This window comes from Cladophialophora bantiana, assembly GCF_000835475.1.
Source record: "Cladophialophora bantiana CBS 173.52 unplaced genomic scaffold supercont1.7, whole genome shotgun sequence".
Classification (NCBI taxonomy): Eukaryota; Fungi; Ascomycota; class Eurotiomycetes; order Chaetothyriales; family Herpotrichiellaceae; genus Cladophialophora; species Cladophialophora bantiana.
This window is the reverse complement of record NW_015971581.1, coordinates 1,071,695-1,098,448: the sequence shown is the minus strand read 5'-3', so window position 1 is coordinate 1,098,448 and position 26,754 is coordinate 1,071,695. Positions and strand designations below refer to the sequence as shown.

General features: G+C 50.5%; 11 protein-coding genes across 11 annotated transcripts; 4 read left to right on the top strand and 7 right to left on the bottom strand.

Moving 5' to 3' along the window:
• Window positions 1–169: 169 nt before the first annotated feature.
• Window positions 170–2,491, bottom strand: Z519_05392 (uncharacterized protein; the record flags this gene model as incomplete). Its single annotated transcript, XM_016763132.1, has 3 exons — window positions 170–1,666; window positions 1,801–2,132; window positions 2,179–2,491. 3 exons carry the CDS (start codon window positions 2,489–2,491, stop codon window positions 170–172), a joined length of 2,142 nt encoding a protein of 713 aa, XP_016620745.1.
• A 2,175-nt stretch (window positions 2,492–4,666) lies between these two features.
• Window positions 4,667–6,493, bottom strand: Z519_05391 (uncharacterized protein; the record flags this gene model as incomplete). Its single annotated transcript, XM_016763131.1, has 8 exons — window positions 4,667–4,758; window positions 4,814–5,091; window positions 5,149–5,273; window positions 5,340–5,437; window positions 5,488–5,583; window positions 5,633–5,753; window positions 6,149–6,383; window positions 6,459–6,493. The coding sequence occupies 8 exons, from the start codon at window positions 6,491–6,493 to the stop codon at window positions 4,667–4,669; spliced, it is 1,080 nt and encodes a 359-aa protein (XP_016620744.1).
• An 85-nt stretch (window positions 6,494–6,578) lies between these two features.
• Z519_05390 (uncharacterized protein) lies at window positions 6,579–6,818 on the bottom strand (the record flags this gene model as incomplete). The annotated part of the gene is made up of 1 exon (XM_016763130.1): window positions 6,579–6,818. The coding sequence occupies one exon, from the start codon at window positions 6,816–6,818 to the stop codon at window positions 6,579–6,581; it is 240 nt and encodes a 79-aa protein (XP_016620743.1).
• Window positions 6,819–7,466: 648 nt separating this feature from the next.
• Z519_05389 (uncharacterized protein) lies at window positions 7,467–8,402 on the top strand (the record flags this gene model as incomplete). Its single annotated transcript, XM_016763129.1, has 1 exon — window positions 7,467–8,402. The coding sequence occupies one exon, from the start codon at window positions 7,467–7,469 to the stop codon at window positions 8,400–8,402; it is 936 nt and encodes a 311-aa protein (XP_016620742.1).
• Window positions 8,403–9,183: 781 nt separating this feature from the next.
• Z519_05388 (uncharacterized protein) lies at window positions 9,184–10,128 on the top strand (the record flags this gene model as incomplete). Its single annotated transcript, XM_016763128.1, has 1 exon — window positions 9,184–10,128. One exon carries the CDS (start codon window positions 9,184–9,186, stop codon window positions 10,126–10,128), a length of 945 nt encoding a protein of 314 aa, XP_016620741.1.
• A 763-nt stretch (window positions 10,129–10,891) lies between these two features.
• Z519_05387 (uncharacterized protein) lies at window positions 10,892–12,889 on the bottom strand (the record flags this gene model as incomplete). The annotated part of the gene is made up of 4 exons (XM_016763127.1): window positions 10,892–11,125; window positions 11,228–12,169; window positions 12,251–12,542; window positions 12,633–12,889. The coding sequence occupies 4 exons, from the start codon at window positions 12,887–12,889 to the stop codon at window positions 10,892–10,894; spliced, it is 1,725 nt and encodes a 574-aa protein (XP_016620740.1).
• Window positions 12,890–13,472: 583 nt separating this feature from the next.
• On the bottom strand, window positions 13,473–14,988 carry Z519_05386 (uncharacterized protein; the record flags this gene model as incomplete). The annotated part of the gene is made up of 2 exons (XM_016763126.1): window positions 13,473–13,621; window positions 13,689–14,988. The coding sequence occupies 2 exons, from the start codon at window positions 14,986–14,988 to the stop codon at window positions 13,473–13,475; spliced, it is 1,449 nt and encodes a 482-aa protein (XP_016620739.1).
• Window positions 14,989–15,345: 357 nt separating this feature from the next.
• Window positions 15,346–15,963, top strand: Z519_05385 (uncharacterized protein; the record flags this gene model as incomplete). Its single annotated transcript, XM_016763125.1, has 1 exon — window positions 15,346–15,963. One exon carries the CDS (start codon window positions 15,346–15,348, stop codon window positions 15,961–15,963), a length of 618 nt encoding a protein of 205 aa, XP_016620738.1.
• A 164-nt stretch (window positions 15,964–16,127) lies between these two features.
• Window positions 16,128–18,422, bottom strand: Z519_05384 (uncharacterized protein; the record flags this gene model as incomplete). Its single annotated transcript, XM_016763124.1, has 7 exons — window positions 16,128–16,268; window positions 16,395–16,731; window positions 16,792–17,261; window positions 17,323–17,514; window positions 17,634–17,885; window positions 17,981–18,167; window positions 18,355–18,422. The coding sequence occupies 7 exons, from the start codon at window positions 18,420–18,422 to the stop codon at window positions 16,128–16,130; spliced, it is 1,647 nt and encodes a 548-aa protein (XP_016620737.1).
• Window positions 18,423–21,650: 3,228 nt separating this feature from the next.
• On the bottom strand, window positions 21,651–22,718 carry Z519_05383 (uncharacterized protein; the record flags this gene model as incomplete). Its single annotated transcript, XM_016763123.1, has 4 exons — window positions 21,651–21,855; window positions 21,900–22,048; window positions 22,082–22,348; window positions 22,524–22,718. The coding sequence occupies 4 exons, from the start codon at window positions 22,716–22,718 to the stop codon at window positions 21,651–21,653; spliced, it is 816 nt and encodes a 271-aa protein (XP_016620736.1).
• A 2,332-nt stretch (window positions 22,719–25,050) lies between these two features.
• On the top strand, window positions 25,051–26,677 carry Z519_05382 (uncharacterized protein; the record flags this gene model as incomplete). Its single annotated transcript, XM_016763122.1, has 2 exons — window positions 25,051–25,683; window positions 25,751–26,677. 2 exons carry the CDS (start codon window positions 25,051–25,053, stop codon window positions 26,675–26,677), a joined length of 1,560 nt encoding a protein of 519 aa, XP_016620735.1.
• Window positions 26,678–26,754: the final 77 nt, after the last annotated feature.

The window sequence follows — 26,754 nt, the reverse complement described above, 5'->3', positions numbered from 1 at the left end:
GCCAAGATTACTGTTTTCGCCCTAGTGCAACGACCTACTTAGGTAAATTGTGGGACACCATGATTAGTGCTCCACCGTGTCATGTCCGGCTTGGCGATTGTTGGCTCTGGGGCCTACATCGCCCTGTGCCTGCGGCAGCATACAAGCCCGCTCAAGTGGATGGGACGCACTACGGCGCCAGAATCCTCGCAGCAAACTCCACGGCCCTCGCTGACTTCTCCACCCAGAGCTGCGCAAGAGTCAAATTGCCGGCGTCAATGGCCTCCGTAATACCTGGCCATTCGACTGGAGCGTAGCCCGTGTCCAACCCTGGCGCGAAGACAACATGCTTGTAGAACTCTCTGGTCGGCAAGCCACCTTGAGAGACGAACCCCCGACTGAAGTCTCTTAGTTTGCTGTTGACCAGTTTGATATCGGCCTCCGTCGACGCAGCTTGGATGAAAGAAGTCATAGCCTCAGCTGAAGTGTTGAAAGTTGAGATGGCGGTCTCAAGTGGAGAGAGGTCAACCACGGCAGTGGCATTCTCCGACTCAACGAACTCGGTGAGTTCGCCCAAATATCGGCTCATCTGCACGCCGTAGTTCTCGACGTCGAAAGGTATAATGTCGTCGTTCGCGAGATGGTACACCAGTAAGGACAAGTGTTGCCCGACAGCCTTATGGGCAAGGAAGTCAGGATCGCCATAAGTGGTCATCCAGTGGAAGCTGTCGTAATTTGAGTGGTAATGATAAACAGGATCACTGGCTCCCCCACCACAGCCCGTATCCAAAGAAGCAATGCCATTGTGCACAAACGCGGTATAGTCGCTGCCTGATCCAAGCACGCCGACTGTGCCCTTGCTCAAGCCATACCACACATCGTAGTATGTCAGATTGTTATAGCCATGGTACGGGTAGATGACCTTCTTCATGGTTTCTGTTGCGATCTTGTGCAATTCGGGCGAAGCGGATAGATCTGGATTTGGACCGGAAGCGGCACCGTCAAGATTGAGATAAGCCACCGCCGACTCCTTCAGCCAGGGGATGTACTCTTCAACCCATTCGGTGGAGCCAAGCAATCCATACTCCTCTGCGTCCCAGGAAGCAAAGACAATGGTACGCTTGGGTTTCCAGCCAGTCTTCAACAGTGCGCTAAATGCTTTGGCCATCTCTATCAATACAGCAGAGCCGGAGTTGGGATCAGATGCACCACCAACAATCCAGGCGTCACGGTGATTGCCGAGGACGATGACTTCGTCTTCATTAGTGCCATTAATGATACCAATACTGTCCCAGATCCAAGTGATCTCATCTCGCATGACGTTAGACATAGAGATAGTAGTTCCTGGAGCAGGTCCGCTCGAATAAGTGGCATTAAGCTTCCCGATCCAATTGGTGCGGTTTATTGTCTTGCCGTCTGGCCCGTGCCCATCAAGAGCTTGAATAAGGGGTTGCGCATCTTTCCACGAAATCGGCAGAGACGGTATCTGAGGTGTCACTACAGATCTGTCTGACCGTGGAGAGTCAAGCTTGGATGGGTAGCCTGGGGTTTCAGGATCACCAGGATACGTAGAGAGAAACTCGACGCTCCCGCGCTGCACTGAGGTAGGATTTCGCGCTGGTCCATCGGGATAGGCTGCATAGCCATTCGCCTCCGTGATGTTTCCATCATCAGCGGTGTCTGTAAACTACAAATACGTCAATATCTCTTCGGTTGATTACACGGCTTGATCTGGGTGTAGAGAAAGAAGGTTGAGAAACTGATCCAGCCGAGCAAATGCTTGTCGCCTGCTGCTCAAGCGCGAGCAGGTGCGTAACTCACGATGATACACCCCACCATACCATACTCTTGGGCGTTCTTGACTTTGAGTCCGCGGAATGGACCGCCATAGCGCGCCAGTGCAATTTTTCCTTCCAGTTGCACGCCCAAGGCCTTCAGACGTTCGAAGTCGACTTTCTGTCCGCGTCCGACGTAGACGTACTCCCCTTCAGCATCGCCAGTAAAAGAGTAGCCGTGGAAAGTGGGTACTCTGTTCGGATAAGAAGTGGTCTCGTCCTCTGTCAATACTTCCTCCTCAAGTAGCGGTGCGAAAGTTGACCCGTTGGCGAATGATACGGTCAATGAGTGTGACACTGGGTAATTCAGGTAGACATCTACCTTCCTCAGCTCTGCGTTTGGTTGAATGGACCGAGAACGTACAGTATGACACCAAACCTGCCGTGAAACCGTATTCATTCCAGCGATCAGCTGTCCACTGAGCCATTGATTGATTCGTACCTGCCACATGCAGACCGTGAGTATAGTAGTAGCTCCAACTTTCGATGGTAGCGTTGTCAAAGGAATTGAGCAAGATGGCTTCATTCTGGTCAAGGACAGGAGGGAACACGGTCTCCTGCCTCTTTGCAAGAGCAACATGATGATCAAAGACTTGCGAATGAAGGTGGTCTCGCCCACAGGCAAGTACAACAATAGCGCGAAGACTGAGCAATGGGAGAGGCCTGGTTAGCAACATTGCAGATGACTAGAATCCTGGTTGAGGCGTAAGGAAGTACTTGCCGTGTGAACTGGGAACGGTCTTGTTATATCGTTCCGCTTGCAAGGGGAAGCATCGTCGACCTCCGCAACAATCGCAACCATCACAACGTAAAGCCAACGTTCCAACTTCGCGCCTTCCTGTTAAAGCATGGCGATAGGATAATTGCCAAGCTCCTAACTGGCAACCAGCATAAATCGTGAGAGGCAGCAAACAAGAAGGTAAAGATAGAATGCAACGCAAGCAGGGGGCTTCTGAAGCTACCCGATGACGATCATCTTGGCTTTCCCTCTCTCCCTGAATCTCGCTCTTCTTCATGGACGTCATTGGAGAGGAAATATACCTGCCAAGCTCGCGGAGAAGCTCGTATTCGCGCATCTCGATAGCGGAGGATATCTCCATGCAAGTCGGACGGAAAAGCCCTCGACGCGGGGATGCCAAGGACTTGCCGGGCCGAAAATCCCGAGCGCTCTTTGCTCATTTCTTGAGCGACATTTTAGGCCGAGCATTTCTTCCGATCTTTGCTGTATCCGTTCAGTCTCCGAGGGAAGTCACTCATGGAGGTATAATTTCGTGCGCTTAGTAGCTCCTAACAGCCAAGAGACTGAAGGAAGTCTGGCTGAGAAATGATGTGTTTCCTTCCGCTGTGCCGATGAGGCTTGGGTTAAGGCCCGAAGCGGCAGCTATCCTCCTGCGAGATTCCAAGCCCGAAGTTGTGCCATGAGCATTTAAGAAATTGGCAACCGACGGTTCTAGATGAAAATTAGCTGCTAATCCTGTGGCAACGTGAGATTCGAGTGCTTTCTGTGATTCTCAGCAGACGAAGCTCCAAAAAGCGCCTGCAATGCCCATTAAGCTAATGAGATGCCATTGAGGGGAAATTTGCCATTACGAATTCCAACAGCAGGTCCATCGGCAGTCACCTCTGTCAAGTGCACTCATTTACGGGGCAAAGGGTTCTGGCGGAAGCTTGGCGCCTGGTTCGGCGCATCGGTTGCGGCTTGATGTGACCGTCGTGAAGAAACCGTGGACTACCCTTCCTGTGCATTGCCGTAAGAGGAGCGTTCGAAAAGAAATCTCGAAATTCTGGAGGTACTTCATTCCAGTCTTTAGCGGGATCTTCGCGAAAACAACCATACCCCGTTTGTCTGAATGGGTAGGCGATGTTAAAGGCGGACGGCTTCACCAAGGTTCTACCTAGGCAGAAACTCGAGAGATTCGCCAAGCAACTCAGTCTGACGGATATAAATGAACTCCGATAAAAAGCATTGTAGACTACCTTGTCGACACAGGACTGCCTGGGGGGTTGTGTTGACGCGGATGGATTGGTGACTAGGCAGTGCCGCTTTACAGTGGTTACAGATGGCGTTCTCAGACAGACCACCCTAACAGACCAAACGGATAGTGTCAGACTGGCCAGATATGTGATAACCAATACAGACTCAAGAGAGGACTTCTTGCCTCGGGTAACGACTATATAGATAGGCAGGGTCTCGCTGAGACTGCAGATAGGCCGACATCACCAACCAGGGCACATAAATGGCAACCATTCACATAATCACCATGACAGTTCTCAATCTGACAACACATATTCCCACGTCTGTAAGTTGAATCCTAGGCTGCCCTGATCCAATCAGGCATGCAGCTGAAGTCTACTACAATCCTCACAGGTGCGCCATGTGACTGCACCGACACGCAAGGCTGCCAGAACCCGCCCGCAGGCTCTGGTCAACCAAGAAACGCCGTTAATATATCACAGACTCATATCCTTTGCCCTCATCCTCACCTATGTACCAAGCTCTATCTCGTCCCTCCCCTTCCAGACTCGAGAATCCATTACCCAAATATGCGAATCGGTTCGTGGAACGCGATGCCCACTCCCGTTCCTCCCACCGTGGTTCCATCAACATGTGGAACCAATGAACACGGCTCCCGGGATGGACCAACGGTGGACCATCTTCTTTGCCTATAGTAGTAACGTCAGTGGAAATCGAAAACCATCAATCTCGAAACACAAAAGAACCCACCGCCCTTCAACCACGAGCGACACTTGGTGCTCCAAACAGTTCGCTTCAAGTAAGCGTCTGCATGCTCAATGAAATCGTGCATAGCCTGGAGTTTTGGTTCGACGGCTTTATACTGCTCTATTTGAACCTAGTGGAGCAATCGAATGAGGTACTTGGTTAGGTGCTCAATGCTTGGGAGTGCGGATCCGTGAGATAGTGGCGAGTTAGGACCCAAATAGACTGTGGTTGCCACATCGTTAGTGCGGCATTGTTGCCTTGAGCTCAAGCGACTTACTAAAGTAGTTTAGGAAGTTCGGCACCGCGAACGAGAGGTAGCTGAGTGGTCGATCCTTCCATTGATCTGATAAGTCTATACCGCCACGACCAATGACTGGGAAACGAGGCTTCCACGACACGTCGAAGCCTGTGGCACAGACGATGACGTCGACTTCGATCAGCTCCCCAGTGTTGAGCCTGATGCCATCTTCGACTACTTCGGCAATAGGGTCGAAAATGGTTCGGTTGTTGGACGCCACCAACGCTTCCAGATAGCCAACACCTGGGGTTGGGCGCCTAGTAGTGAGATGGATATGTTATGCTTCTGAACGATTTGTGATTTAAACGACTGACCTACAACCAACACCGAAGTCCGGGATTAATCGGTCCGCCTGCGGATGGTTCTCCCCAATGCCAGATTTCATGATCTTGGTGAGATATTGAACAGCAATTTGTTGTTCAGGGGAGTTGGTATGAGCCTGCCGAGGCAATAAACGTTAGGATTGATGCCTTTGGACAAGAAGAAAGTATCAGCGAGCACATACCACCTTGTGGTTAGAATTCATGTTTGTTTCAACGGCTTTTCGATAGGATTGTAGGCCTTGTGTATCGTTCTGAAAGGCTTGCTTCTGTTCGTCGGTGTCTTGAATACGTCAGTGAGGCAGCGAGTGCCAAGTAGACTTTACAACTCACACGAGAAGTTGATCCCATTCGGACCTGCAAAATCCTGGGCAAAAGAAGTTGATACCCACGTAGGGCTGCGAATGAAAACAGACAGAGCCGCGACCTCTGTGGTATGGTCGGCTTGAAAGTTCCAATCGATCATCTCAACACCCACCAGGCTGTATCACTGTCACAATCTGTATGCCTGACGAGCCATTTCCAATGACAGCTACACGTTTTCCCTTAAGTACCACGCTTTCATCCCAGGCTGCTGAATGGAGCTTTGTATCAGGGACCTACGCAACGCAGTAGGTACAAAGGAATTGGAGTAGCTGAATGCCTTGTTCTATTCACGTAGCCCTATTGACAACGACTCAACGCTTGAGAAAAAGGAAGAGTTCTCTCTCAGCCGATTCAGGTGAGAGGAGACTCTTATAGCTTCCCCTCTTTCTATCACGTGAAAAGGGTAAGGCAGCGTTAACCGATAGCCTTGTGCCTCAACCGTCCTTTGCCTTATCCTTTCCTTTTCTTTCTATACCGTCCACCCGATTCGGGTGGAGGGCGTAGAGTACTTGGGGACAACGGGGGCTCGTGACACTTTGTTCCTTTGAATAAGTCGAGGCCAGGAATGTCCGATCACCTCCAATGGCTTTTCGAGGCAGATTTTTCGGTTACCTCAAGTTCTTCAAACTCCAAGAGAGAAATGTTCAGCATACTTTAAGAAGCCGGAGCCATTGATGAGAAAGTGGCACCAATCGGTGAACTTAATTCTAGTGGCTTCGTCCAGGACATCGACCAACCAGACTCCCCGAGTCTCTTCCCACACCGCTCCCACAGCCCTATGTCGAAGGTTGATGTATCGGTTGAGTCCAAACTTTTGGGCCGCATTGTTGAAATACTCCCAGATCTCTTTGCTGTCGACGTAACTGAAGACGCGAATGTCAGTCCTTCGGTCTGCCTTCATTGGCCTCTTTTGAGATCAGTTCAGGCGGTTAACTTACAACTCACTCCAGTCCGGATTCAGAGCCCAGCTCATTTCGTATATGTGCGCAAGAATGTCACAAGCACATCCAGGATATCTGATTATAGATGTCAGTCTAATGTTCATGTCTCGCAGACTACTAACTCGCCTGTTTTTCCAGCCAAGTGCCGCCCAGGGCTTCGTTTTTCTCGTAAATCTGGAAGTCGACATTGCGGAGATGTTTTTGGAGCTTGTAGGCAACTTCCAAACCTGTAGCACCCGCACCTATGCAGATTACTTTCAATAGATCTGGTTTCCCCAAGGGATGCTCATTAACAACATAGGACGAAGTACTCGTTTCAACTTTCGGTGGAGGAACAGAAGTGTCAACGCTTCCCATCGTATTGCCCCATGAGCAAACTAGATGATTGAAGAATCGAAACCCCGAGTCCGCAATATGGTCCTAGTTATCCTAGATATACTGACTCGTTTGGACCAAAAAGAAGATACACCAGTTGCGAAAGATGATTCGATCTATTCCTCGCCTCCATGCCTTCCACCTCTCCTCAGTGCTCTCGGAGTTTTCCCCAAGACTGGTGCTCATGCTCTTGTGCTCTATGCCTCACACCACTCTTGCCTTTTTGCTGTCCTGAGAGTTCCCAGATTGAAGACTTACTGATGCTTAGAGAATTGCAGCGGCTTCTGGATCGATTTCTTGGCGTGTATCCTTGCAATTCGACGGAATGTCCGAGGTGTGGCCCCGAATGTGCTTCGGAAAATCCGACCCTCCACATTCAGCTTCGGGTTTCGACTTTTGTCGACGACGATAATTTTGCAATACCAAGTTAGTCATTGTCAAGACAATCTTTGATGACGGTCATTCATTGTCCTCACCGACAACAATACAAGGATCATGGTATTTCTAGGCTATTGGTCGTTCATTCCGCGATGGGGGTCCTGCAACTGTTTTCCATTCTGACTCAAATCTTTGTCGTTGATCTGTTAAAGGCATTGCTGATAGAAATCTATCCTGAATTGTCAACAACAAATGGCACCAATCGCCTCTAGTGACCTTGTCTCTGTGCCCGAGAGCAAACAGGGGACAACTCATAAAATTCCTAACGTCGGGGACTCAGAGGAACTACAGAAAAAGAAACAGGAGAACACACCTCTCGAAGCGCTCTCACACGGCCCAGTCATCCTTGCCGGAGTCCCTCTCTTCCCAAACTTTGCGTCTCAACGAAAATGGCAAATCGAGCATATGGCCGCTGCATTCAGGCATTGGGCACGATCAGGCTACACCGAAGGCATGAGCGGACACATATCCATACGTGATCCGGAATTCCGCGATGCGTTCTGGACGAACCCGCTTGGCGTACACTTTGGAGTCCTCAACGCCAGCGACATGATCCTAGTTAATTTCCAAGGCAACATCATTGGCGGCAACCGCCTCAAGCCGCCCAATGCGGCGGGCGTTTTGATCCACGGAGCAATTCACAAGGCTCGCCAGGATGTGCACGCGGTATGCCACTGCCATAGCGTGCATGGGAAGGCGTGGTCGGTGTTCGGCAAGCGGTTGGAAATGCTCACGCAGGACGCGTGCAAGTTCTTCGGCGATGCTCATGCCGTGTACGACAACCACGGCGGGGTCGTGTTGGCAGAGGAAGAAGGTGAGAGGATCGCAGCGGCACTCGGGACCAAAGCAAAAGGATGCATCCTTCGCAATCATGGTATCCTGACCGTCGGCGCGACTGTGGATGAGGCAGCGTGGTTGTTCACTAGCATGGAGAATAGTTGTAGGGTTCAACTTCTGGCCGAGGCTGCTGCGGCTAACAACATGGCGAAAGTCGTCATCCCGGATGAAGAAGCACGGTTCAACTTTGACGCAGAGAGCGATGCGGATGTGTGCTACTGCGAGTTCCAGGTCTACTACGACTACGAAGAACGTGCTTGTCGGGGTGAATTCAGGGATTTTTGTGAGTGAAGCGACAGAGATGGGTAGAGATGCATGGTTGGGATTTACAATCGAGTGCTATGTTCCAACTAAGGCTTCCTCTCGCTATTACAATTCTGTGCAATGCGGCAAATTTCGGTTTATTCGGCTGATTATCGGGTCTACAGAAAATGGACCGCAGCTTGTGAAAGCCTCGATAAAGATTTCGTCATCCATGTTGTTCTATGCTTGAAGTCGAACGATTACTTCCTTATATGCTCGGATTCTATATTGGATAAGAAGACTATACTCACGACCAAACGAGTTTCAACCCCAGAAAGAAATGGCCCCAAGGCGATTTGATGGGCCTGTTCTCCTCTCCAGCTTCAGGTTAACCGGTTGACTGTGGAGCTCGGACAATCCGGTTTCTAGGCTTGTGGTAACATCCTCCAGTCCTTGGTAGTGCGCAAGTCGACTCGAATCGCCATCCTACCCACGCCCACGCTGTCAAAACATCCTTGTCCGAAACGATGGACTCAGGTTCCCGGGCTGGGCGTGTGAACGTTCCTCCCTTTCGGATTTTCCGCGCTTCGACGTCCGAGATTGGAGGTTGAAGGGACCTTGGAGGTCAGGCGAATTTTGCAAACAGTCATATTATTCTCTTAGACAACGGGCAGAGAGCGAGCATGGTATGGAGATAAAGGGTACGGTGTACTTACCAGCTCTTGACCTGATGGCAATTGCCATTATTCATTCCACGACAAAGCAGATCGACTCTGCCATTCAATCCCTGACTTGACACCCAGCACACTAGATCCTCCATTCCATTATCATGGATAGCATCACCGTGACCGAAACTGAAACCGCATCGACAGCGAAGAGTATGACCACTAGACTCATCGCTCCGATCCAACGCGTATCCAGGACCAGCAGCACGTTAAGTATCACCGAGATATTCGCCCAAGATGGTGCCGTGATTATTGAAGGCTTCCTGACTGCAGACCAAGTTCAACGCTTCAACGCCGAACTAGACGAGCCACTTCGAAAGCTCATCCCGGCGGGGCTTCTAGAAGGCGTTCCCTCGGAAGCAAGGGAGTTTCTGGGTATCGCCACTCGCCGCCTCACAAACCTCATCACCCTCAGTCAAACATGGCGAGAGGAAATCGTGAACGACGACCTCCTTCATGCCATTTGTGAAGAGATCTTGACTAAAAATACCGGGGGATACTGGCTCAGCGCGGCGCAGATGATGGAAATCGGCCCCTCCAACCCCAAACAACCCTTACACCGGGACTTTGGAAACTGGTGGCCGAACTACGACATGCCCCCATCATGTCCAGAGACGATGCTCAACTTCCTTATCGCTACAACGGACACCACGGAAGAAAATGGCGCCACCCGTGCCATCCCCGGAAGTCACAAATGGCGCTACTCGGCCGAAGACCACAACCTAGGCAAAGAGGAAGATACCCAGATCTGTCCCCTGAAAGCCGGCGATATGTTGATCATCGGCGGCCGAATCGTGCACGGCGGCGGATGTAACTCCACAAAGGACTCTTATCGACGCGTCGTTTCTCTAGTGGCCGTAGCGAACTGTTTCACCCAGGAAGAAGCTTTCGCGTTAACGGTCGATTTGGAAATGGTCAAGAAGATGCCACTCAGGGTGCAGAGGTTTTTGGGCTTTCGGAGCCAGTATCCGAAGGGGTCGCCAGGGATTTGGACCAGGGATACAAAGGATATTGGAGAGTTTATTGGATTGGGACCAAATAAGGAGTGAAGCGGTGAGGTGAAATAAGAGTATCTTGTAAGGAACAACCAGGAAGCAGAGGAACTAGTCCATTGGTTTGGTTTTGATTGGGAATCTCGCGAGGCCCCCGCATTCGTTTCAGGGGGGAGGTATGTTTCGAACCATGCATGAGGTTAGAACCATTCAGAGACTATAATATATAGTTGTGGGATTTTTCATGGCATCGCTCGTACTTTTCCCATGCTTTTTTGGGGGGAAATTATGCATTGAGAATGCCACACCTCACAATATCAAATTCAAAATAGACGAGAAGCTTGAACGAGGCTCCCCATCTTATATATACACACGTAGACTACAGTACTGCGGCGTCGGGCTTGGAAACACTTAGAACTGCTCGGGGACAGGATAGGTCATCGACGTCTGAATTTTTTTGATTTTTATCTTTTTTTTCACGATACCATTTTTCATTGCTGGGAGAGACGAAGACGGCGATTGAAATTGACCACCAGGGCGCAGTTATATAGATGATTGTGGCTGTATTCTTACTTTGTGAGCGTGATTTGCTACTCTTTCGGAACTAGGGTGAGCAGGATGACCAACGGACGGTATCTATTACGGTTGGTTATATATGGATACTGCTAGGTACTACCCCAGAACAACAATTGGCAAAGTGGCACAGTGGTATACTAGAGACTATACAACTTCCGTTCCGATTCATCCTATTACCGGACATTCATTCCACTTCCAACCCTTCCAGTGCTAGTGCTGGGCTCGACCTTTCTCCCTTCTTGTTTTAATACTGCTTCGAAGCATAATACTTATACTTAACCGCCAACTTGACGCGCCAAGCCCTCCCCCAGAACAAGAACGGAACGCAAGAGAAGGATATAACCGCGCTTAGGCATCCGAGGAGCACAAACATGTTGTAGACGCCCATCCCTTCCATCCAAGGTGCGATCGAGAAAACCAGGATGGTGGTGATGATATTCCGCACGAAGACGACACTGGTCAGAGCGTCGCCTAGGATCTGAACCATATTACATTACATTAGTTGTTAGATCGATACTAGATAAATAGACAAGCGTATATATGGCTCTAGTCTGGAGGTCAGAGGGAGAATCGGACTTACATATTGATAACAATCCTGACAATATGTGAGGACGATATCACCGGCGCCGCCCAAACCGAAGCCCACAAAACCCGCCCCAACGGCGTTGATGGGCCATGGCATTCCCTTAGCGAGTGTGAGGCCGTACATGAGAATTCCGGCCGTTAGGACTAAAGAAGGGAAGATGAACATCCACAATCTGGTTTCGGGCTCGTAGATGCCTTGCCGACGCTTGGCGATCTGGACAATCGCCCAGTCCACGAAGGGACCGCCGTAAAGGGACCCTAGGAGAACTCCGGCCATGGGCGCCATGTTGAGATTCCCAACTCCGATAGTCCCCATGTTATAGGGCGGGTAGGGGTAGAGGGTTGTCTGGACGATGGTGACGATGGAGAGTATGGCCATGTCGAATCCGTAGACGATGGCCGCGAGGGCCACGGCGGGGAATTGCAAAAGGATCGCAAAGGGGTAGTAGGCGTGTTTCCACAATTTGCGGTCCTGGGTGCCGGGGATTTTGTCGCTGGTCCAGAGCGAAAGGCGTGTAAGGTAAGAATTCATCGGGATCGAAGTGTCGATGGGGATGGGTCTTTTGGGCTGATTTGGAGAGTGGTCGTATCGTACACCCTCGCCATCGCCTTTCGTCTGCTGTACCTCGCTGTTGTCGAGGCTAATTGGGTCTTTCGAGATACTGCTTATCTTGGCGATGACAGTTTCATTGCTGGTCTCTTCCGGATTATGTCCCAGCATGGGTGGGGGGGTATATTTCGTTTCTTCAAAGAAGAGGACCATGGCGACGATGAGAACGCCCGTGATGATGGTACAAATCCAAAAAATCCAGCGCCAGTTGTGAGATGCGGCGATGTAGCCCGCGGCCACAGGACTGAGGTATACTCCGGCGTTGACCGAGATGAGGAAACATCCATTCATGGTCCCTCGCTGATGGACAAAGAAGAGATCCGATATCTAGCAATAATTCCCTGGATTTTAGCACGAACGCCGTAAAATGGCCAAAGGGGAATCGTGATCCGATATAGGATTTCATACCGTGACTTGGAACAAGGCCTCGTTGAGCGCCCCGGCAATCCCACACAGCGTACTATATGCGAGATATTCCTCCCCGGTGTGAAATGCAGCTTGCCAGATGGCAATTCCCAACAAGAAGAGCGCAGTGAGGAGATACATGGGTCGTCGCCCATAACGAAGGGCGATCGGAACGAGGAAGACGCAACCAACAGCCAATGTTGCCGTGTTGGCCGCATATCCATTGTTCAAGGTCTCGTAGCTGATCCCGAGCTCGCCATAGAAGACTTGCCAGAGAGGTTGACTGGCACATAGACTTGGAAATCAAACCGATTATGTGTCAATATTCTGTACGATATCCCGGGGTAACGCATGCGGGTATGGAATGAAGCATTCGACAACTCACATGGCAAACACCATTAGTCCGTACAAGCAGAGTAGAACCATATGGAGGCTCTTCCGCCAGGGACTCCAATTCTGCTCTGGGACGTTAGAAAACGACGCAAAACTGCCGTTGAAGAACTCCATAAACAGAAGAGCAGGACTGACCAAAGGCTGGTTAGGATCCGCATTGGGCTGCGGAGCAAGAACGATGTGTGCACCAGCTAAATCCTCGATTCGCTGAGTGCCTGGAGGTAAGGCTTCAGTAGTAGTAGTGCCCATGTTTGTGTTCGTGTTTTCATCTCTTGCCGCTAGCAAGCAGGGGGTTGATCAAGTCTCAAAAAGCGAGAAAAGACAAGGATGAACGCAAGGCAGAGTAGACCAAAGTGGTGATCTGAGAGATAGAGAAATATAGAAATCTCGCGCTTCTCTTCTTCTTCATGTACTTCTACAATTGTTGAGTCCGTTTTTGTTGGTTCCAGGCCCGGTTTAGAATCCTGGAATCTCCAAAGTCGGCGCTGGGGACTTGCAACTAGCGTTCGTAACAAAGTTCGGCCAGCCACTTTCGGAAAATCCGAGCATTCGCTTGGTATGATTGGCCGCGAATGCTGGTCATGTGGAGGTAGAGAGACGAGACTTACTGACTAGTCGACTCGCTTGGTGACAAGTACAGTAGATAAGAATAGTGTTTGGATCCATGCGTATGGTCATGGCTACGCTATCTACTTGGCGGTTCGGGCCATCGACGAGGAGGTCGCGGGATGACCGACTGGGTATCCGTACACCAAGCAGGGGAACGGGAGACACATGTAAAAGAAGAATGGCAATATTCGTTCTACTGATACCCTTTCCTGGCCTTCCTTAGTTATAATTTTGAGGTTGGTCTGCCACCAAAAGGCTTTGGAGTCGATATGAAGGCATCCAACGCCTTAGTATTGACGAACCCGGAATGTGCCTGATCGAGGCTGGTAATCCCCAGTAACTGCATCGCAATCCCCAGTTCTTCTTTCAATACTGTCCACGAGATCAATTGTCAGTTTCGGTCTTGATTCTCAATGTCACTAGCGATATAGAAACTTACTTTGCCATGCATGAACCATCCCCTCCTCCCCGTACGAAAGAGCATATAGAAAAGGACGACCAATACAAACCACACTTGCCCCGAGACAAATTGCCTTCAAGACATCTGACCCTCGTCGTATGCCGCCATCGACCACGACTTCCATCCGTCTCAAGACTTCAGGACAAGTCCTTTGGATCTCCAACAGCACCAATATAGCAGGCGGCGCTGTGTCCAAAGCTCTACCTCCGTGGTTGGAAATGTAGATTCCCGCACATCCAGTCTCCAAGGCCCGTTTGGCATCTTCTGGTCGTTGAATTCCCTTGACGAGGACAGGGAGACCAGTGCGTTTCATGATCCACTCGACGTCGTTCCAGTTGAGGTCGGGATCAATGACCGTGTTGACCGGCGGAGGGGCCGACCGCCGCTGTCGACTCTCTGCCATGTCTTGATCTCGACTGACGCTCTCACTGTCGACTACAGATCGGCGTCGTTGGACTGTCTCTCTCTTGCTGATGACTGGTAGATCCACTGTCACGATGATTGCTCGGGCGGCGAGTCTGCAGACTTCATCCAATATTTGCTCCGTCTCTGCTCGGTCACGGTGAACATAGAGTTGGAAGAAGAACGGGTGGCCGGGTTTCAGGGCGTCGACAACTTCCGATACCGAGAAGGAGCTCATCGATGGAATGATGGGTGGAACACCACATGTTTGAGAGGCTTTGGCGATAGCCATCTCGCCGCTGGGATGGGTCAGCCTGACTGACGAGGTGGGAGCGTTCAAGATCGGACAGGCGAGTCTATGACCGAGGAATGAAGTGCTGATGTCCACTCGTCCGACTCCTTTCAACACCCGTGGACGAAACATGATATGCCGGTAACATTCTCTGTTGGTCTGGTCCGTGATTCCGTCTTCCGTCGCACCTGAGATGTAATTCCAAGCCTTGTCGGTCAAGGCTCTCTCTGCCGCGTGTTCGAATTGCAATAGACTCGTGATAGAATGGAGCTTTGGCAGGTCAACAAACTGCCTATCGTGCGGCGAAGAAGCGATAACAGTTTCCCCCTGAACGTCGGCATCCTCGATCTCTCCTATTCTTTTCTCCTCTCCCAAATGTCGCAGCACCAATCCGGGGCTGTGAATCTCGTTGTAGACCTTGCTCCCATCCTTTCCGAGATGGCTCTTGATGATCTCTTCTCCGCCAGGATGTTTGGATCCAAAGCCGGAGAAATCCCACACAACGCCATTGAGAGCAATCCATGCATCGTTGTCATTGGCATGTTTACCCAATTCGGCCCAAGAGACCTTGGCCGGTCGTAACATCTCTGGTTGGCGGACTATCGCTTCTTCCGTTGGGCAGTATGGTTGTAATCGATCTTCTATTGTCCTTGATGTATCCGACGTTGTGATTGATCGAGCAGGTCTTTTCCATTTATCGCGAATTCCCGCGAAGGTTCAATGATCTTATTTGATCAAGGGAATTTGATTTGCTCGGAGTTTCCGAGACTGATCGAATCCGACACCGGGTCGATACTCAATCGCCTTCACGTATCGACATCTAACGGGATTTTTTGCGCCAAATGGAGAAGCGCTTCATCCACGTATAGACATATGTATATAGATATATGAGAAACGTTTTCAAAAACATCTCGAGGGAATAGTAGTGTGCAACAACTCAAAATGAGCTCCTACACCCTCCGACTCGTCCCCATCAATTATTCCAGTCCCGATCTCTTCTCCCTCTCCTGCACTAGCAGTCGAGACATTGTCGGCAAGCCGCTCATCTCCGACGGCTCTGTTCCTGCCTTCCGGTTCGAATCTGCGGTCTCTAAAGTCTCTCTTCCGTCGGTTCGTTTCCGCCGTGCACGAGTCACTATCTCCTGGCCATCCGCCACACACACCGTAGAATGGGATCAAGCAGGACTACTCCTGGTTCGGCCGCACCGGGATCTACCAGAGCCAACGGCGTCAAACGCAGGGGATCACTTGACCACGCCTTCGTTTGTGAAGATTGGACTGGAGGTTGTCCGTGGCAAGCTTACCTGCGCTGTCTCTTCTTTCGAAAACGGAGGTCGAGCGGAATGGAGTCTCTGGCCGCTTTCAAAGACATTTTGGAATACTCACGGGGCGACGTTTGAAATCGTGAAACATGGACCGTTGTTGGTTTGTTTCTTGGTCGAAGAGGAGGTGGAAGTGATTCGGAAATCCCTCATGCGGACGGTGTCTTGGTGTTTCGACGACGTCGGAGTCGATGAGCCAGATATATGGGTGGGATTCTATGTCTCGCGGCCTATTTGAAGGAGTCGGACGAGGCGTTGGAGGTAAAGTTCAATAATTTCGGGGTTGAGACGTCGGGAGGGATTATCAGTATAGAGTATTCTCTTCCTTTGTAATATTATCAATGGCGATTTGATCTCCATGATCGAAGGACCGCTAACAGGTCAGATCCAGTCATAACGGACTCATAAAAACGTTTGACCAAAAATGTCGGCCATGTCGAATCCGGGATGCTGTAAGTTCATATACAATGAATTGCTCTCTTCAGGAAATTCAAGTGCATCATCCACCATAGATCCAGAGAAATTTTCGTCGAAAGGGAAATTCTATGACGTGTGACATATCAATCAGTTCACCGCGTGACAACTGAATATCGGAGGCTGAAAATATCAAGACAATACAGTGGAGGGTACCCCCGAATACAGCCTTGGGAGGAAGAGGGGTCGACATACCTGCTCATTCGCGTTTTCACTCACATCAGCGCCTGCAATCTCCTGCCCTCTGGGGCTCGATCGGGAGAGAATTCTGGTCGACAACCCGACCGCGGGAGGGTAGATTTCCTCCTCGCGATTCCCAACGCACTCATTAACAAATTGCTTCGCAATTGCGGCAAATTGGGCCACGGTCAACCCTCGAATAGCTCCTTGGGAAGCCAGATCGAGTCTGGCGAAATGCGCCGCCACGATGTCGAGGTACGATATGTTCTTCCGGGTTTCGTGATGAGAGGGGTTCTGGACCACAAAGTCGAACAGAATGAACATGGCAACAAGTGGCATACAGCCGATATTCCTAAGGTAGGATTCAATTGTTAGCATGATGAGCGGGAATTCTCCGAGAGATAAACAGTACCAAACTGGAGAGTATGGCTCCAGGGCGCAGAACTGCATTAGCTCAACAATGGAACGAGCCGCCAACATGAGATCCCGCTTTGCTTCGGACCGACGTTGCGAGTCTTTGTCGTGTGTAACATGGATCGTTAGACGTGAAAGGCAGATTCTCAAGTTGTAATAAGCCAGATGACTCCGTAGAGCTAGCTCTTTCATAACAGGGTGCCGCATCCGATGTTGGCGGATTGGCACTTCTGGACGGAATGCTTCTGGGACTGACTGTCTCCACGCATTCAAGTCATGATTTATACAAGCAAGGTATGAGAGATAGTTGTCTTCCGTATTCAATGTCGCGGTGATGGAAAACAGTGTGTCGTAGGTCCGAGAGAGGATGCGCGAGAACCGCGCCCAGCAGTGTAGCCAATCGAATCCTTCCAGCAAGGAATTTGGAGCACTGGGCAAGGGACAGCCGATGTCGCCGTCTGATATAAACTGTAACATAGACAGTATTTGTCAAGATTTCAGATAAAGTTGGAGGGTGAGAGAAACATACCGACGCCAAGGTAGAATTGAAGGCGTATTCTTTTTCTATGCAGTACACGACCCAGAAGGTCCTTCGACCCTCAATGTCGGATTCCAGATCGAGAGTTTTCTTGTGAAGACCTAATGTGATGACTGTCCTTGCAGCTTCTGTGACGCACAAAGTCTCCAGCTGCAGACTCGAGTAGTTGAGGGCAAAGATTGCCTGAAAGATTGAGCCTGGACTCATTCCATCATATGCAAAAGACATACCATTGCGGTCAATGCCTATAGTTCTTCGTCAGCAATCTCGACCGAGTTCACAAGATCTCAAAATATAGTCACCTGAGCCTTCAACAAGGAAGGTTTGGAAATCAAAACATCGGCAAAATAACTAAATGATATTCGAAAATATCGCCACGCCAATCCCTTTCCGGAATTGAACGAGCCACCCTCATGATAGAGGCATCCCAGACTCAAGATAGCATAGTAGAGTGCTAGCCAGGGCTTGTAGGGAGGATCCAGGGAGTTGTCCTGAAGCGAGAAAGCCTTCCGTTCAAAGTGGTCCTGATCCAAGAATGGGTAAATGGGACTTATCTGTTCAAAGTAGGCTTGAAGAATGTTAGCCAAGTCAGAATAGTATAGAATATCTAAAAACCCCCAAGAAAAAGATATCAAGTCCTACATCTAACGTATTGCATCTGTAGTTCAAGAGACGGTTCTTCGAGTTCATGAGGCGGTGCGTCTGATTGAATTGCAGCCTGAAGGCGTCTTTGCCCATCCGCTTCGAGCGTATTGATCAAGTGCTTTAGCTTCTCATGCCGGAGTTTCTCGCACAAAGCACTGATAGCGTGTTCAGAGAAAAAGGCAATGCTTGAACTGGCAACTGTTTTAGATAGTAGATATGTTCTTAGTCACAGAAACCTTGGGGGTGATGATCTGGATCGTTTCTTTTTGAACTGACCATGTTCATTGGTACCCTTGATAGATAAGCAGAAATTAGCAAGTCAGAACATGGATTTACAAAAGTTATAAGGGGAGTTTTTGTGGTTCTTGAAGTCCTTACCACATATATGGATTGCTCGTTTTGGCGAAGTCCACAGGATTCTCCTTTAAGGATGAACCTGTCGACATATAGTTCGGGATCTCTCAACGGGCGAATAGAAGGTGCAGCTGGAGGAGTGGCCTCCGATAACTGTACGTGCGGAGGTGGTACAGAGTGCTCGCCATCCGATACATTGACGGTCAAGCCAGGGCTGGAGGGACGCGGGTGTTGCCTATCGGGGACGGAAGTGAGAGACTCGGTAGTCACGTTTTGAACGCTCGGAGAGAGGTCGTTGAAGTCTAGACAAGGGTGTTAACTCTTAGTTATGCTCTGATTCAATAACTCGAAGTAAGTAATGCCTACCTCGAAATTCTTGGTTGCTTGATGTCCTCGTCGTTCTCATCTGTCGAGTCCTGACTGGGGAGAAGCGACACTGCTGGCCCCGTTTCTATTAATGGTCAGGGATCATCCGGTTGACTGGTCGTCTATTGTTTTACTGATGTCGTACATTGCACTGTATACAAGACTGGTCCAGCTCATTGTGTTCTGACATTGGAATTAGAGGGCTTTCATGCCCAGTATCGCATCTTTATGTACGGAGTACTTACTCAGGCATCGCACTTTCCGTGACCGGCATTGGTCACAGGAGCTGAGATATTTTGTAGCATGCATGGCCTAAAACTAATGCACGGTTGTTGGGTAGGCGATGGGTTTGTGAGATTTCGTTTGAACTTCTGTAACGGAAAGGGGGACCGGCTCTTTGTGGAGAGTCTCGGGGGCTTATCTTTCAACCAAGAGAGGGAAATAGAGCGGCGTTATTTAGGATCGGAAAAATATTTAGAGAAGGATAGCGTAGAACTTTAATCATCCTCTCCTCAAGGTCTATCCCTAAGAGGGTTTTCGTGGGGAATCCCATAGAAATTCGACTACTCTCACTCTTATCGAACCCCCAGAGGGCAATGCTCTGCATATCTACGAACATCAAGGAGAGCGCTTTCCCGTCTCTCAGTCACGAGATATCTGAAGAAAGTCGTACAATGTTAGACAGACTGTGGGATAGCTGTAGGCGAGGGATTTTATAAGCTGTGAATGAATAAAGCTCCCGAGTGTAGCCATACCATATTTATATTGTACTAAGGCAAAGTGGCTATACTGTGCTGGTATGGGAAAGTAGCAGAAAGGCAATTTGGTTGGTCACGTATTAGGACGACAAGGGCTAGTATCCTAGCTAAGGATAAGACGTTTTCAGGTAGAAAGGAGCAACAATAACAACCACAATAATAACAACAACCAACAACAGCGATAGGAATGCGTAACACACAGTTAGAGAATAGCTGTGCTAGTAGATAATTGTTGCCGGCGTGCTTGACGCTTCATACTGATGGCCAGGTCGCATTCTTTACAGTTTGAGCCGAGTACTGCATGGTTATTGATGCCAAAACCTATTCCTGAGCGTCTCTTTTGTCTTTTTCCACTCCTTACGCAGTTGCCGTGCTAGGCGCTCGTTGCTCCAGCGGGTGCTTCTCTGGCGTTGGCATGAATGGTGGTGTTGCCTTGCCTCCGCCGACCAGAAACGCGTTCTCGTTTTCCGACGTGCCCGACAGGCCCCTGTGCGTTGTTGCGCGTGCATGCCAAACTCAGAAGTACTTCGTTACAATATATGGTACGGTAATGTTGAATAAGAAGAGATACATCTCAAGGCTAAAGACTAAAACAACTGTCTCAATATCGTCCCATCCATCCGTCTACATCATCATTTGAAGTCAACTCAACGTCCACTTAGTATCCAACATGGCCACAGTCCAAGAAATCCTGCAACACAAGACCTTGACCACCCTCTGCCCATCCCAAATTTCGTTATTCATGACCCATGGCTTCCTCTGCCTCCCCAGCGCCACTCCAAAAGAAACCTGCGAACTCTACACCAAGCACGTCTGCACCCGCCTAGGCATGGTCCCCAGCGACAAAACGACCTGGACCAAAGAACGCATCAACATACCCAAACACCCCATGATGCCGCGGATGCGTTGTAGATCTCTCCCACAGTCTACAATGCTATCTGCGAACTAATCAGCGGCGAAGACCGGCTCGCGGTCGGCGGCAAGGTAGGGAGCCATGGTTTCATTGTGAACCTGGGCAGCGCTAAGACGGAAGGACATGTTGTGTCGCCCAAGGAGCTGCAGGAGTGGCACGTCAACGGGGACCTTTCTGTGCATTTCCTGGTTCGCCCGTGCAGGCGCTGCAGGCCCTTCGGTGCTAGACTAACGTTGAAGAGATTGGGGGGAAACGTGGATTTGCAGCGAGGGGCCTAAACGTATTGGGAAATGGCTTCTGAGCTTGTCTTTCTCCCTTGCAGACTTTGGTTTCGAATTTTCGAGCACTTATGCTATTGATGTGAGCCGTGTTACTCACGCGCTCTTTTACTTATCTAGTACCACCATCCCGAAGGAGTGTCTCCACGTAGGTCGTCTCGGAATGCCAGCTCGGAACCATGGGAAACTCCCCGGACAAATCTCGCGGGGAAAACCCTGCAAACACCTGATGAGAGCTTTATCTGGATGATGGTGAGGGAAGCATGGCAATGTCATCCTCATGCATCCACTCATTTTGCCCCCGGCGGGCAAGAATGGGCGCAGATTGATTCATAAGTTGAACATTTTTATCCCTGTTTAATCTGCGGCCAACCGCCGCAATAGCATCACCTATGTCCAAACTGAGAATTCACGACTCGTACGTCTTCTGATGCACACAAGACGATACAGATATTATAGTCAATCCGCCCGTAGCTCCAGGGGGTCGCACATGCAGCTGGCTTTGTATGAAAAGACTACCAAGACTGCTATGAGTACATAGTTAGTGGGATGTAACTAGGCTTAGGAGTTGAAGTCATCAAATTGAGGACTGACCATGGGCAATTTGGGACCTGCAGCTGCTCCAAAGTACCACTTGCCAACTTAGGACTTGCTCGGAACAGGAATGCAAAGTCCTAAGCCTTGTCTTTCGACCTGCTCCGATTCCTGTGACCGACGGAGCGCTTCTTGGATACGAGAATGAATTATAAGGATTCGAGCGAAGCTCTTAAAGATGTTTTTTGGTTTTCTTAGCTATCAAATGCTAATATTGATCATAACACCGTAGTACCTGCCTGGAATCCCAACCACCACCTTGTCTCCTCAACGTGGAAACTTCCCGCACAGATCAACTCCGCCACGCGACTACTGTTTCCAACCAGCACTTCGTACTCTACCTTCCCGCACATCCACTCCTCCGCCTCGTCCCACAAATTCCCAGCGTACTAATAGGAACGTTAAAAGATCTTAGCATCCCCCGGACATCAACTCGACTTTCACGAACCCGTGAAGCTCCCTTTGGGCTGGAAGTACAACGCTCGACATAGCGTGAATGCAGACCTGGATGGCCTCGGTGCCGGCAGATTTGCCCGTGTTTATGACGCCGATATAGAGGCTTTCCCTCGATGCCGCGATGGGAGTGAGAGCGAGCGTGATGTAAGAGATGCCGTATCTTGACAAAATATTGAAGCATGGCCGATGAGAGAGAAGACTCACCCGAACGAGAACAACGGAGACCGGTCAAGGTCGTCGTAGAACTTGTAGCCCGCAAACACATCCTCGCCATAGAGCTCGCGACCCCGAATGCTACCCCAGTTCAAATAGGCAGGATTGTCTCTGATCTCCTCGAGCCAGATGAGACACAGCTAGGCACTAGAATTGCCCTTGCCAAAGCGCACATCGGCAACACCATTTCCTTCCTCGCTGCCTCCGCACCAGGCGTGCACGATCGATCTAGCCTCAGATTCCCATAACATCTTAAGCAGTGTGCCCGATTGCGTCACGATAATAGTATTTGGCTGCGCGGCTAGGACGCCCGAAATCAGCTCGTCCACTCCGGGCGGCAATGAGAAGTCCAACTTATCGAAGCCCTCGCATTCCCATTCCTCATTAAGCCCTGTGCAGAGAATAGAGTAGTCTGCTTCAGCAGCAAGATCGCATGCACGCTGAACGGAGACAGCGGGATCAATTCGTCAGGTGGCACCGAGGCGAAACCCTCCTCCACCAAAAGTGGTGACGCCGATCTGGGAACTCGTTGAGGTCGCAGAACTCGCGAATTCGATAGTCAGCTCGTACTCCTTTCCATACTCTAGTGACTTAGAGCCTTTTCGCTCGAGGTACTTTGCGAAAGGATATGCTGCCGGCCTCCTGCTTGCGGGTTGTCTCCTCAGTGATGAACTCTCCGTCTAGGTAGAGGTTCGCTATGCCATAGACCGACAATCCAAAATCCTTCATCCCTAACTCGTCCAGCGTGAAGATGACCTTTGCCGTAATGTAGAAGAGATCAGAGTTCGATTTTGGGTCTTTGCAGTCCATGGGCTGACAATATGACGCCTGAAAGTGTTCTTGTCCCACACACATCCGCCTGGGAGTACCAACAGGAGAAGTGCAGAAGTACATGATACCTACTATATGCGATCTGTCCGGCCGGCAGATAAGCTTGCTGAGAAGAGGAAGCGTCTCGTAAACAGGCATGCTGACCTCCTAAGTCGTCTCGACACAAGCAGGCCGCACAACGCTCACTTAGCGCCTCCCAGGGCGCAACGGTGTGGTATGGTTGAACCACGGCGCTCCCACCGCCAAAGACAACAGGGAGTTTCATATGTGAATTCACCAACGTCGCCTTCTCTAACCGGGTCGAAAGGGGAGGGAGATCGCCTTCATTCGCTCTTGCCGGATGCCTCCCTGTTCAATGCCCGATCTTCAGGGAAATTGCACGTGGCTTCTGCCTTTGCGACTTTTAATTTTGAGGCACGTATCACAAACTGCAGGACCCGCCGGCCCCTCGATCCAACACAGACTCTTTGATCAGGCGTGAGCTCTGCACAAAGTCGCCCGACCGGTCTCGCATCTTGGGAAGACCGGGCATCTTGACGTCCATCCCTGAATTGACGGCTTCAGTCGTAGAGAAAGTTCCATGCCCGTCGCTCATCGCTAGGGGATTCTAACCCCACTCCTCCCGCACATTGCTGGTAATGATACGCGGGTCCTGAACAACGTGGATACCGTTCATCTCGTTGTACGTGGTGATTAGGACGCCAGGTTGAGCGTCACGCGCCACGGTCTGGAAAGGCCACATGGAGACTTCGCGCAGGGCTCGCTCGGCGATGATGTTGACGGCCCTCCGTTTGCGCTATTGGTCGTGGCCACGAAATGTTTCGGTGTTGCTCGTCCTCTCTTGCTCTCATATCCCCGGATAATGCTCGCTGCCAGCGTACCAGAGAGGTGAGGATCCTCGGAATATGACTCGAATCCTCCCCCCTCTCCCCCCTTCCTACACCAGCGACGACTGGATGTTGATGGTGGGTCCTAGCCAACAGTGCATGCCAATAGTGTTGCACTCGTGACCCAACAGCTCGATGGCCCAGTGAGTCAGGTCCTTGTCCCAAGTTGCACCCAAGGCCGTGCCGCAAGGGATGCATGTCGCCGAAACACTACCGAAGAAGCGGGTCCTACGAATGCCGTTCGGCCCATCGCTGCAGCGTATTCGTGGGACACTAATTCTCCCAAAGAGGCGGCGTGCCCGAAATCAGAGCCTGAATTGGGAGTCAAAAATTCTATCATCTCCTGCAGTCAAGCAATGCACAGCCGGGAAGAAGGCTTCATTTCTCCACGTTAGTAGCACGTTCCACAGCAGACTTAACATCAAAAGATATTGCCAACCACGTATTTCAGAGTGGTGCTAGAAACAAACTCGCAAAAGCTACTACAAGAGAACAAATTCATGAGTTGGCAATTTGAAATGCAAGAGCCAGGTGTGGTAAGCAACATATTTTAGGGATTCATGCTTGACGAACGAGCATTGCTACTTCAGCACGGATATAAAGCCCAATAATTCGCCAAGAACCTCATCCCCGTGTCGCGCAGATTGGTTGTTGAATTTAGCTAGAGAGCAATGTCCCTAGATGTAATAGTTAGTAGTTAGCTGTACACCAAGGCTCTGTGGCTCCTTCTTGTGAGGGTCACAAAGTACTGCTGCAGGATGAATGAAGGCAACTTGGCTTGGAACCAGGCGCGTAAAATTTTACTGCGTAAAGCCGATGCCTCTACCCAGTATAAGTGCTTTCAACCGTGGCTGCGGCAAGAGGCAGGATGGGGGTCATCGATGCTACTACAAGGAACACAGATCAAGGGAGAAGATCGATAACTGATGAAGAGAGGTGCATCATTTTAACTATATTGATTGAAGAGCGAAATGTATGTGTACATAGGAAAGGAGGCTGGAGCCCACTGAAGGCTGTGTCTATGGAAGTTAGTCTGGGATAGGGAAGGCCAGGTTTAGAGTTCTTGGCATCAATGGAAATCCACCTTCAAAAGCAGCGGCTGCAACCGCCAAATTCGGCGGGAGGCTTCCCCGCAACTTATTAATAGTTAGACTGTAACGAGCACCTGGTAGAAATCTCTTAGGGTCGTGGTGCGGGCGACTTACCCGGTCAACCCGGCCTCGCCGGTTAGTGAATCGGCAGGCGACCCGTGACTTCTACTGGGTCATTGCGCCCATTATCGCTTATCTGCGAGGCTCCATTGATCTTCCAATCTCCCCGCCGTCAGAGCTCTCCCTTTCGTCTCATCTCGACTCCCTCCTTCATAGACAAGTGCAGCCTCTCGTACTCCTCGACGCCGCTTTCTCCCATCAATCGCCGTCAAAATGGGCAACTCGCAGAGCTCGTCCAACGTCAATGAGCCCGCGGTCGAGAAGATCCTCATCCAACAACTCCAGTCACTCCGCACACGCGACAAGCTCTACCAAATCGAAACCGAGCACGAGTATGTTCAAGTCGAAGCCGAGAAGGGCATCCCGCATTCCTACTCAACCGACCCCTCTCTGGACATAAAAGCCGCTTCAGAATGGGAAAGAGAACTTCTCTCCTCCCCGAAGAACCGCCTCGCGTTGAATGCCCTCCTCTCAAACGATATCCGCTCTGTCATCAGCAATAAAGTCGCAACTCTTCCTGACACACAAACATTCAACGTCAAGATCCCGTTTGAGGGGTCACCTGTGACAAACCAACGCTCCTCAGGACGATGTTGGCTATTCGCAACGACAAACGTGCTGCGTGTGCCGATTATGAAGAAATATAATCTAAAAGAGTTCGAGTTGAGTCAGTCTTATTTGTTCTTCTGGGATAAGATGGAGAAGGCGAATTGGTTTCTAGAGCAAATGATTGACACGGCGGAAAAGGACTTGGGAGACAGAGAGGTGCAGGAGTTGTTGTCGGCACCGGTCAATGATGGTGGACAGTGGGACATGGCGAGTAACCTGGTCGAGAAATACGGATTGGTAAGGCAATGCTTGTCCGAATGATCGTACTAGAGCTTTCAATACTGATGTTTGTGGTGACATGCAGGTTCCACAAAAGTTGTACCCGGACAGCTACAACGCCATGAACTCCTCGGCCATGGGTTCGATCCTGACAACAAAATTGCGAGAAGACGGTCTTGCTCTGCGCGCTCTGGTCCGTAACGGAGTCTCGTCCCCTACCAAAAGGTCATCCTCGTTGGCTCTTGCAAAAGCGAAAATGATGCGTGAAATTCACTGCATCCTCACGCTCATGCTGGGTCCTCCTCCCAAACCAGACGAGAAGTTCACATGGGAATTCTACGACAAGGACGAAAAGTACCACAGAATAACAATGACGCCGCTCGAACTGGCCAAATCCCTCTCCACGCCGAGTGCAGTGAGAAGTTCGGGCGGTGCTGACGTTTCCCGCATGTTCAGCCTCGTGAACGATCCCCGGAACAAGTACATGGGCCTTCTCACCGTCTCACGTCTAGGTAACGTCGTCGGCGGACGACCAATCACCTACGTCAACGTGGACATGGCAACGATGAAGAGAGCGGCGATCGCGATGCTTCGCGCCGGCCTCCCTGTCTTCTTCGGCAGCGACGTGGGCAAATTCTCCAACTCGCAGAGCGGCATCATGGATCCGGAACTGTACGACTACGGCCTCGCATTCAACATCTCGCTCAATCTGTCCAAGTCTCAGCGCCTGAAAGTAAGAGAGTCCGCAATGACGCACGCCATGGTCTTGACGGGCGTCCAAATGGAAGACGACGGTAAGGGCCGCGAGAAGAGCGTGCGGTGGCGAGTGATGAATTCCTGGGGCGAGAGCGCCGGTGAGAAAGGTTACTTCGTCATGACAGATAAATGGATGGATGAGTTTGTCTACCAGGTCGTGGTGGACCCGGGATTTGTGGCAAAGGAGGTCCGCGATGTGTTGAAGGGCGAGCCGGTCGTTCTGCCGCTGTGGGATCCTATGGGGGCGCTAGCATGAAGACCAAACAGATGGAACATCAGGACAGAGAGGAGATATATTAACCACGGCCTCCCGATGATAGATGTGATACGATT